We start from the raw sequence: 11,676 nt of genomic DNA, 5'->3' as shown, positions 1-11,676 counted from the left end.
AAAATGCAGAATGAACCTTCATCAGTACTCGCATCACGTCAGTCTCCATTTATGAATAATATGGGGCTCTGATCCTGGAATGCAAATAATCTGTCATCCAGAGACAAACAAAGAAAACGTGATTAATGAAATGCCTTTTCACGCTGGGTATTGTTGGGTTAAAGACCATGGCTTCTGTCTTCTTTTGTTTTGATATTATAAATAGTAATAACAGTGTTTTCTAGTTCATGTATGTACTCCTTTTGGTTATTAGAGACTCGGAAAAGTAAACATTTGTGGAAATGTTCTCAATGTGGACACAAAGGGGGTTTTGTTCCAGAGTATTCTGATTGGTTTGAGGAGGAGTGCTGGGATTCTGTGGCTCTGCCTGAGAACATAACCATAGTGGTTGATACGCAGACACTTTCTTTCACTCATTTCCTACACGCAGTCCGAATGGCGAGCCGGTGAGTAATGGAACATTTCAAGGCAATTTATTTTTAGGTCCTTTGTATAGTTAGCAGTCGTTGTAAATAGTCACAAATGTTGAACTTTCTACAAACAATCTAGTTATCGGTTTTGTCTATGTTTCCAATTCTGTTAAGGTTATGCTTAAGCCTATTATTCAGAGTTTTTCAGACTTACCAGAATGCTTCTTCAAAATGCCCGACCACTTGTTGATGTCATTTTAATGCAGCCCAGCCTATTAAACACAGATTTTGACATCTGTTTTCCATTTCAGTCTGGAACACCCAGCTGGAGGCTATAAGAAACTTTTTGAGACATGTGAGGAGTTGGCAGAGCCCGTTTCTGCACAGGTCTCAGGTCTGTTTAGTTGTGAACCCTGCAATAATATCATCAATGCATTTGAATGTTTTCAATTGAACTGCTGTGTGATATTTGATCAGTATTGCAGTGAGTTGTAACACACACGCAAGTTTGATCAAAAACTTTGGGGTGAGATCATATGCGGTTAGGGGAGGAGCCCTAATGGAGCCCCGCCCCCTCCCCAATTGCATAACTGTTCATAATTAACCAGCACAAATTACATGTAGCGTTATTAATGTAACTATTAATAAAGTAAATAATTTTAGATAAAATGAAGAAATACATCTTCATTCCTTCCTATATCCTTTAACATTTCCATTAACATTAGTTTTCAGATAATGTTTTGACTGCATCAGTGTGTATACGATGGGCTATATATTGCATGTTCTAGCCTAAAATGTTAGACGAGCTTTCTTCCAACTTACCTTCTCCATCACGACGTGTGTTAAGTTGTAGTTTTTCCAAAAAGAAGTCAGAAACAGCTGTTCATTTATTTTGGCACTGCCCTTATGTATCTTTTTTTGGGCAAAATGTACTTTGTTTCATTGTTGGAAATGTTGAGGAAAATTTTACATTACTGTGGAAAATTGTTCTACTAGGTATTGTAAACTCAAAAGATAAACAACCCCGCACTTATTTTATTATTTTTATTTTAATGGCTAAATTCCACATTCATAAATGCAAATTTTCAGGGAAAAAGCTGTGTTTTGTTGCATTTGAAAATGAAGTGAAGCTTTACATTGAGACAATGTTGCCCTCGAAGAAACAAAAAGCTATTAAAATTCTGCAAGCACACTCTTTAAAGTATTAAATACTGTATACCTATAATACCTATAATACTGAGTGTACCTCCCAGTAGAAATGTACTGTATTTCTATTGTCTGTTTTGATACTTTCTTCAATAAAAAATAAAAATAAAAAAAATCACGACGTGTGTTCGCGCAATGAGCGATAAGTCATAAAAGAGCAATAGTACATTAAGTGCTAATACAAAGTTACTAGTTTCAACAAAAGCCAGACCACTACCTGTTGAGAGAAGAGAGAGGGTTAGTGTACCCCTTTTTTCTCTTTCATTTGCCTGTCAAGTATTCACAGAAGAGATGTGTTTTAAGTAGTTTTTTGAAGGTTGTGAGAGATGTGGTTGAACGGACCGCGTTAGGAAGAATGTTCCATCAGGAAGGAGTTGTGAAGGACAATGAATGGGAAATCGATTTAATGCCCTTATGCGAAGGCAATACAAGACTCCGATGGTTCACTGAATGCAGGGTTCTTCATGGGGTGTAGGAGTGTAGGAGGGTGCGAATCCAGTGATAGTCGGTGCAGATCCAGTGATAGTCCTGTAGGTAAACATCAGTGACTTGAATCGGATACTGGCTTCAACTGGTAGCCAGTGGAGAGAGATGAAAAGGGGTGTCGCATGAGGCGTGCTGTTCATACCGTTTCTTTGAAACGGCTCTTTGTATCGCAATGTCCTCCCCTGTCTGTTTGCATTATTCTTAAACAATTTCCACAATGCACATTCTCAGTACTGTCATTTAAAATCATATGTGACCTTGGATCACAAAATCAGTCTTAAGTAGCACAGGAACATTTTTAAGAAAAGCCTAAAAGTACATTGTGTGGGTCAAAATTATTGATTGTTCTTTTATGCTAAAAATCATTAGGATATTAAGTAAGGATCATGTGCCATGAAGATATTTTGTGAATTTCCTACCGTAAATATATGAAAACTTGTGGTTGGCCTGCTCAATATTTAAATTTGATTCCATAGTTTTTCATTGGATAAGCATGTTTCTATTATAGCTGTTGATGCATCTATAATATAGAAGCTGTAAAAGTGATTTCCCTCCAGGCAAAATCCCTACATGGCTGACCGGCAGTCTTCTCCGTCTGGGTCCTGGCCTATTTGAGATCGGAGATGAACCATTTCATCACCTTTTTGACGGACAGGCTCTCATGCACAAGTTTGACCTAAAGGATGGACGTGTGACCTATCATCGCAGGTGAAGTCCTCTGTCTTATTATTCAATGATGCGTGAATAATTGACTAATGTTTTGTAATCTTATTCTGGATTTTTTTATTTGGATCTTTCATTTGGAGTTAATGAGTCATGTTTTGGATTCCATTGTACTGATCTTCTAATAGATGTTTGTGGTTGTGGTCATATGCCCTGAGCATATACCGAATGGTTTGTATAATAATGAAAACTTTGAATACTTGCATGCATGTTCAGGTTTATCAGAACTGACGCTTATGTGCGAGCCATGACTGAGAAGAGAATTGTGATCACAGAGTTTGGCACCGTTGCCTATCCAGATCCGTGCAAAAACATATTTTCTAGGTTTGTAAAGTATTCTCCTGTCAATTGTTTAGCAAATTACATATTGAAATAGTTATGTGAATGTTTAAGTCTGTTTACTTTTCAGGTTTTTTACTTACTTTAAAGGCATTGAGGTGACAGACAACTGCCTTGTCAACGTGTATCCCATCGGTGAAGATTTTTATGCCTGCACTGAAACCAACTACATAACCAAAATTGATCCTGATACATTGGAAACAATTAAAAAGGTTGTGATTTGATTTGTTTTCCAGAGTTAAGCCTATTAAAATCCATTGCAAAAAAATCCCTTCACTGTCACCGCTTGCCCACAGGTGGACCTCTGCAATTATGTCTCGGTCAACGGAGTGACTGCTCACCCACATATCGAACAAGATGGTACCCTTTATAACATTGGAAACTGTTTTGGGAAGAGCATGTCATTGGCTTACAGCATAGTCAAGATTCCTCCGGCACAGGACGGTTAGTTTACTGTTTTGTTTTGCATTAACAAATGAGATATGAGAAGTTTTTAATGGCAGTATGGTTTCATTTTTCAGATCAATCAGATCCGATTGAAAAGTCAAAGGTTTTAGTGCAGATTCCATGCAGTGAGAGATTAAAACCATCTTATGTCCACAGGTTTGCTGCAATTTTTTTAAATGACCAAAGTTTTAATATGTTTTGTAATACTTTACAAGGAGGCATTGACATTAGTAAATGCATTAACATGAACTATACGTCTATATTTTATTTCATGCTATTTCCTTAGTTCACTTAGTTCTTGCACAGAGAACTTACATAAATAATGATGTTGGCATTAAATAACATTAACCAAGTTTTTGGTTAAAAGATTTCAAAAGCAGAAAAAAATATTTTCTTGGATTGTTCACATAATATTTTTAGAAATGATAAAAAATACAACAAAAAAATTAATGAATTCAAATTGTAAAGTATTACATATATTTTAAATTTCTTTTTCTACATTACTTCATACATATTTTTTTGTTTCTGCAGCTTTGGCATGACAGACAACTACTTTGTGTTTATTGAGACTCCAGTGAAGATCAATCTTTTGAAGTTTTTGACATCTTGGAGCTTTAGAGGATCAAATTATATGGACTGCTTTGAGTCAAACGACCAAATGGGTGTAAGTCTATTTTATTATATGTTTGATTCAAAGTGCATAAAAAGAAGAAAAATTGCTTTTAAACATTTTTTTGGTTCCTTTAATTGGTTCCATTCCCAGACGTGGTTTCATTTAGCCACCAAAAATCCTGGAGGATACATCGAGCACAAATTCAGAACATCTGCTTTCAATGTGTTCCATCACATTAATTGCTTTGAGGATCATGGGTTTGTTGTTGTGGACCTTTGCACTTGGAAGGGGTAAGACTGCTTCATTGTTTGGATGCCACAATATGTAAATAGAGAAACAAAGCAATTATTATTACTGTAAATTTGATCTGACAGTCAACATGAGCGAACAGAACTCAAAGTAGATGAAATTGTATTATTTGATTTCTATTATTAGAATTCTATTATTTTTGGGTGAACTGTCCCTTTAAGGGTTCAAGAATATAATGGGTGATTTATTTAATTATGATCGACTTTATTTGATTGACAGGCATGATTTTGTGTATAATTATCTGTATTTGGCAAACCTAAAACAAAACTGGGAGGAAGTCAAAAAGGCTGCTTTAAATGCGCCACAGCCAGAAGTGCGGAGATACGTGCTTCCTTTGGACCTCCACAAGGTAAGAGACGTTATGTTTCTAGTTCTTATCGACTCAATTCAAATGACAGATTGTATTTATTGTTTATTTGTTTGATTTGTAGGAGGAGCAGGGGAAGAATATGGTATCTTTACCGTATACAACAGCCACTGCGGCATTGTGCAGTGATGGAACGGTTTGGCTCGAACCTGAGGTTCTTTTTTCTGCACCACGTCAGGGTAAATGTTCAATGTTTTTCCAAATCCCAACTTCTTGAACTGCCTTCTTTAAATAAACTCTCTTTATAAACTATTAAAGAAAACAAATATCTGTCGCATTTACACATCGTGTTTAGAGGAAGATTTCCTTAACTTCAAAATGTTTCATCCATTTCATTTTTCTTAGCTGCTTTTTTTCAATGGATTGTTGATTTAATCCTTATCTTCAAACAAAAATAAATAAAAAAACCAAAATATGATTTAAAGTTTTTTAATTCTTTTGGGTTTGTTTCTGGGCTCCAGCCTTCGAATTTCCGCAGATCAACTACAGAAAATGCTGTGGGAAAAATTACACCTTTGCTTATGGACTTGGACTAAACCACTTCATTCCAGACCAGGTGAGTGTGATTTTTTTTATCTTTAACATCTTTGACATCAGATTTATTTGACGTCATGATTATCCATTATTGTCTTCCTGGGATTCTAGATTTGCAAGTTGAATGTGAAAAGCAAAGAAACGTGGATATGGCAAGAGCCAGATGCCTATCCATCTGAACCTCTGTTTGTGCAAAGCCCTGATGCCAAAGATGAAGATGACGGTATTCCTTATCTGTTCCTAAACAAGATACTTTGATTCTTGTTACATAAATAAAATGTATATTGCTGTTCTCAGGTGTTCTTCTGAGTATTGTGGTGAAGCCAGGTGTTGTCCAGAGACCGGCGTTCCTCCTCATACTTGATGCTGCTGATCTGACAGAAATAGCTCGTGCAGAGGTTGATGTCATCATACCCGTCACCTTTCATGGCATGTACAAACCATAATGAACCAGAAAAGCTTTGCATTTAAATGAAAAGACCTATATGACATTTTAACATTTTATATGGGCCAGTTACAGCATATAGCTCTAGATGCTAACAATGTACAGCTTTTGATATTGTGTTTCTTTTTTCAAATTAAACTTCTACAAATAAATGACAAAACAGCTACCTTATTTCTTAACATTCATTTATTCACATTATTTATTAAAACATTCTATATACAAAAGTTATCTAACCATATAGAAAGTAATAATTTGGCACCGTTCATGATTACAGTCGATGTAATAAAAAGACAATTTAGTACTAATTTCACAAAACACATTAAACATGTTTATAAAGTCCACTGAGGCTGATGAAGTGCTGGAGTTACAGTCGGAGAAAAGGTGTCCTCATCTTTTCTCTGGACAACTGATACTCCTGTTGTTGAATAATTTTCAAACACTTGCCTAAAACCTAGTGAACAGAGGAATAATTCAATATTTCAATCTCAATATGTACTGCAACTATTTAAAGAAACATCCATAGCTTTGTGTGTACCTATAAATCGACATTTCATGTCAACAAGCTATAAACAAAACATTTAGCGCACAACAGGAATAAAACAGTGCATTGTTTTTCAATGGTTTTCTTTTACCTGTCTGGTGTCCTGAGGTAGAATAACTCCATCATCCCACAGTCTGCCAGTGGAGAAGAAAGCTGAACTCTCCTCCTCCAACCTTTACATCGACAATCTTCATTAAAATCTTAGTTCATTTCATATAAAAGTTACTCTTACATTGTTTTAGTAAGATTGTCGCCTCTTACATCTCATTAATCTGAGTAATTTCCTCTTCTGTCTGCATCAATGCATCTGAGTGGCCCGGTGCCAAAATCGACACTCTTGCATTTGGCCACAGGAACAGGAAGTTAGGATCAAAAGCCCTTCCGCACTAAACATCCAAAAAGAAACAATTTTCGGGTAATAAACTATTCAATAAATCAAACAAGAAATGTTATTTCCGAATTAAAGATTTGTGGTGTTGTGTCTAACCGACCATAGCGAAGCTGTCACTTCCGTGACATCCACCAATTACCACAGTCATTTTGGGAACAGAAGCACATGCCACAGCAGACATCATGGAGCCTTGAGCTTTCAGTCTGTTAGTGTTAGACTCTGCCTATAAGAAACAGTACAAAAGAAAGCTTTAGTGTGAATAATGTGGGATGGAATAAAGACAGCAAGCAACAAAACACTATTTTGGGGATTAAAAACATCTATTAAAAAAACTTTGAACTTGAAGAATCTTTATAGGATTTACACGTAAGGAACACTCTGATCTTTGTTTTGTCACTTTTTATAAGTATTCAACACAATTAGTGAAAATCTATATTTAACATGCTTTAATGATGTCTTGTCATAGACCTTGGCTCGTGAAAAGGTGTGTGAAGGCGCCGGCGATGTGTTCTGCAGGAAAATCAGAGGGATGTCTCTCTGGTCACATAGCTGGACAAAATGGCAGCCTTTCAGGGAAGCTTCATATGTCAGTTCCCCGTTATTCGCCACAATTCCAATCCGATGACTGAAAATTAATAAAAAAAGTAAATTCACTTATAAATCTGATGGTCAGGATCAGTTAAAGGGAAAGTTCACCCAAACACGATCTTCTTTTACTCACACTTTGTTCTGATGAACGCAAAAGAAGATACTTTAAAGAATGTAGGACAGCAAACAGTTCTGGGGCACTTTTGACTACCATTGTCATTTTTACTACTATGGGAGTCAATGGTTGCCGAGAACTGTCAGAACAAATTAATGTTTTAAGAATAGATTGGGAACACCTTCAGGGTGAGTTAATGGGATAACATTTTTTTGGGGGGATGAACTGTCCCTTTAAGTAAAGTGAACAGTAAAAATGTAAAGAGACACAGTTAAGAATAAAATAACATTTGCTATGTGCACTCTAAACCCTGTGTTTAACCAAAACCAATATTGACCCTATAATTATAACCCAGAATTAAAGATATTTCATAGAGTTGAAACATAACATTAACAAAAAACTCAGGAAAGAGGGTTCAGCTGCCACAGCAACAAAGCAGCTTCCATAAGCTCTCTTTTTGTGTGATTATATAAAAGATATTTAGACAGCTAACTGAACTCTTGTTAATAAAAAGATTACTTCTTTTCCATTTCAGACCTTGTTTAGACAACACAATTCCGATTGTTCAGACATACAAATCTGATTTTCAGGTTAAAAGGATCAATTGTTTTACCTGTCGTTCCATTCACTTTTCTGAACAGGACCTCAATTGATTTGGGTGACCCAAAAACTTTCAAAACTTTCCCAAAAAAAAGACTTTTCAAGCCACTGTTCACAGTGCACCCGTTTTATTTAAAATCGTACAAAACTGTCTGTAAACTGTAGGAAATCATCTCAATTTGTTCAGAAAGTGTTTTATATCAATAATGACAGGTAGCAGTACTTTGGGAATACAAATCCTGCATTCAATATCTTTTTTGCTCTTTACTTTTACAATGTGACTTAAAAGCATGCATATTTTATATATACAGCTTCTCTCTGAAGGTTGACACTTTTCTCATTTTCAGTAAAAGAAAAGATTTAAAAACCTAAGTCTTGATACATCACCCTTCAATTCTGGCAAAGCCTGTGACAAGGGTTGTACCATAACGCGCCTTGAACTCCTGAAAGCGACTTCCATCGGTCAGTCGACTCACAATCTAAACAGAGAACGAAAATTAATTAATGAACACCTGCCTATTGCCATGGTATGTACTATGTGGGTCAGGGACTAAATGTCTTACGAGTCTGACATCCATGCTGTAATTGTAACTGCGGGGGGCAAGGCCCGGGAGATCCTCACTGCTGTACAGAGGCTTCTCAGGCTGAATGATGCTCTCCTCTGGAAGCTCATAGTTTAAGGTGGATATGATGTTTCGGGTGTACTCATATGCTTCACTCTCAACTGTGGCAAAATGGTCCACACAGCCGCTCACTCTGAGGAATTAGATATAGAGATGAAACATTATATATAAAAACAGAAACAATGTTTTCATCTGCTAAGTACAACCATCAACCTATGTCTGTTGACATGGTACCTATATACTACTTCTACGTTTTGTGGGACATGCACCACAGTTGTTCAATATTATTCTTGGGAGTGGCTTGGAATAACTATGTAATAAATGTACAGTTGGGGTCATAGGTTTACATTTACTACACCTTGCAGTATCTAGAAAATATTTATGTATAATAAAATAAATACGTTTGTTTGTAATTTACATGTAGAACAGAACAGAAAAATAAAGTGCTACTGGAAACAGCATACTCTGAATGAAGTCTGGCTCCTCCTAGATCTTCTGGAGAAACTTCCTCCCCAGTCGCAGCTTTTACCAGGGGTGGACCACCCAAAAATATTGTTCCTATCCTATGGACAATCACCGCCTCCTCAGCCATAGTGGGAACATATGCACCACCAGCAGTGCATGACCCACACACTACTGCCACCTACAGGTTATTACGACATAGTATTCATTTTTATGGACTAAAGCTTTGAATCGGAAATGTGTGCACGTTTAAAATAAAACTCACTAGTCACTTACATTTGATTCAATATTTAAAAAAGAACTTTTGAGAGGCACTTAAGAACGGCATGTGTATAGTCGTGGTACCTGTGGAATCTTCATTGCTGACATAACTGCTTCATTGTAAAAAGTCCGGCCTCCTTGGTTTTTATCAGGAAAAATCTCTGACTGTTGACCAGATGCAATCGCTCAAAAATCAAAACATCTTAATGAGAATTTCTGAATGTGCGATTACGAGATATGGGAGTACCTGAAGAGGTAGAAATGCCCCACCGCTGTCAACCAAGTAAACACAGGGGAGACGATTCTGCATGGCCACGTCTTGAGCCCTGAGTTGCTTTTTAACGGTGATAGGATATGCTGTGCCTCCCTTCACGGTAGCATCATTTGCAATGAACACACACCATAGTCCATTAATCTGACCGATTCCTGTGAGAACAAAGCGGTTATTGAGAGCACACAGACCTAAAGTTAAATGCATAGAATGTATGGTATTTACATTCTCACTCAAAGGTGTGTAGTTATTTCTTTATAAACCATTTCCTTCTGGAATGAATGTTAATACACCATGAATGAGCTTTAAGAAACTAACATAATCTCTGCATCCTAAATAAAGCACAAATCCCAGAAAACACATAGGACTTTCGGCCATCAAATCTGTGTTTCTCATTTTTGCTAACAGAAGTAACCGTGTACCTGTGAGACAGCCTGCTGATGGGATATCGCCATAGGGCAGACCGACTCCTGCGAAAGGAGAAAGCTCTAAATAATTTTCATCGTCCAGCAGCATCCGCAGTCTGTCTCTTACCAGGACCTTTCGATTCCTCTGCGTATGACGAGCAATGGCGTTTTCGCCACCCCCCTTTAATACCTTCTGCTTGTGTTCGAGGTACCTGATGCAATATGACAACTTTATTAATAACATTCCACGGCTCTGTGTTTTTATGATATGATAATCTTATAATGCACGACTGCAGTGTTGTATCAGACTTACTTTTGCTGACATATCAGGCTGTTCCTGAGATTTGCTTCATATACGTGTTTGTGAACTGGCTGAAATCTTCCATCTATAACAGGAAAGGCACTTGGCATAGGTTTTCTGCGCACAGTGGAGCTCACGTAGCGATATGATGTTGTGTGATGAGTCCTGTGTGTTAGGGGTCGTGGCAGATTGCTTGAAACAGGTGAATGTGTGCACACAGTGCACAGCTTTGATGACGTTTCACATGACGGTGGTTTTTGACAGACTGATGCTTTAACAAGTCGTATTAAGTTTTTCCCGTTGTTGTTAGAAGACCTGGTTTAAAAAAAAAGCACGGTATGTGTAACTTTACCAAGTTACGTTGACACTTAACGATTAACACGAAGACACGAATGACATGTTGACTTAATTCATCTCTTAGTGTGTCAAAGGTCGTAATGTATCATTGCGGTTACCCTAGAATCGACACATAGCTTTAGACTGAACGGTGTGGAGCCGTAAAGTAACATAATGTTATTTAATCACACAGGAGATGGTCTTACCTTAACATACAGTAGTACATTACGAAACAAAACGTGGATAGATTGCATAGATTGTTGAATTGCGTCTATGGAACTGCTCAATTCTCGCGCATGCGCAATGGCCTCCCGTGGGGACGTCAATTTGCGAGTTTTTCATCAACGGTATATGGTAAAGAAAAAAAACAATACAATGTAGATATCAAGGGGATGATGCTACCATAATGAGACTTAAAAATGCATACAATCACAACCAGCATATAGTGGTGTGGAAACGGGAATGAGCAGCAGTGTACAAATCTCGCGAGACAATCGCAATTCTTAGACGCCAAATGAGACAAGGTCCACTAGAGAGCAGCATATACCCGCAAAAAAGGGCTATTTTCTTTCACTTTTTCAAGGTTCAATTAGCTGTGGGTGTTTTTATTTGTATCACAGTAAATGCAACTCTCATGTATATATGACATATCAAATGTATCTATTACTTTGAGTTGTGGTTCTGTAAAATGTGTGAAAAATGTGCGAAATGATCAAATTATTTAATTGTCACCTCCTGAATGACATATTATTACAACCATATTAAAACACACTTTAAAGTAAATGTAAAATGCATAGATTCCATGTAATCAAATGTATTTGACTTATTTTAGGGTTTTTCAGAATGAATCCATTTCTATAGGCATGTTCAGCATTACCATAACCCACTATTTGGCCTTTTT

At 36.9% G+C, this 11,676-nt stretch overlaps 2 protein-coding genes across 2 annotated transcripts; one reads left to right on the top strand and one right to left on the bottom strand.

Annotated features, from left to right (window-relative positions):
• Positions 1–368: 368 nt before the first annotated feature.
• LOC306900481 (retinal Mueller cells isomerohydrolase) lies at positions 369–6,056 on the top strand. The gene is made up of 14 exons (XM_079467514.1): positions 369–446; positions 722–804; positions 2,660–2,810; positions 3,042–3,149; positions 3,235–3,376; positions 3,461–3,608; positions 3,686–3,767; positions 4,143–4,275; positions 4,375–4,514; positions 4,753–4,882; positions 4,965–5,079; positions 5,362–5,456; positions 5,546–5,657; positions 5,732–6,056. The coding sequence occupies exons 1-14, from the start codon at positions 436–438 to the stop codon at positions 5,878–5,880; spliced, it is 1,599 nt and encodes a 532-aa protein (XP_079323640.1). The 5' UTR covers positions 369–435; the 3' UTR covers positions 5,881–6,056.
• On the bottom strand, positions 6,057–11,314 carry LOC306900480 (biotin-dependent 3-methylcrotonyl-coenzyme A carboxylase beta1 subunit). Its single transcript, XM_079467513.1, has 13 exons — positions 10,982–11,314; positions 10,452–10,754; positions 10,154–10,350; positions 9,708–9,886; positions 9,545–9,625; positions 9,202–9,380; positions 8,678–8,870; positions 8,502–8,593; positions 7,280–7,436; positions 6,912–7,034; positions 6,682–6,806; positions 6,512–6,593; positions 6,057–6,330 (listed from the first exon to the last, which is right to left on the bottom strand). The coding sequence occupies exons 1-13, from the start codon at positions 10,999–11,001 to the stop codon at positions 6,244–6,246; spliced, it is 1,818 nt and encodes a 605-aa protein (XP_079323639.1). The 5' UTR covers positions 11,002–11,314; the 3' UTR covers positions 6,057–6,243.
• Positions 11,315–11,676: the final 362 nt, after the last annotated feature.

Source organism: Barbatula barbatula (genome assembly GCF_947034865.1).
Source record: "Barbatula barbatula genome assembly, chromosome: 11".
Taxonomy (NCBI): domain Eukaryota; kingdom Metazoa; phylum Chordata; class Actinopteri; order Cypriniformes; family Nemacheilidae; genus Barbatula; species Barbatula barbatula.
Note: the sequence above shows the minus strand (reverse complement) of the source record. Positions and strands in the feature narration are given on the sequence as shown.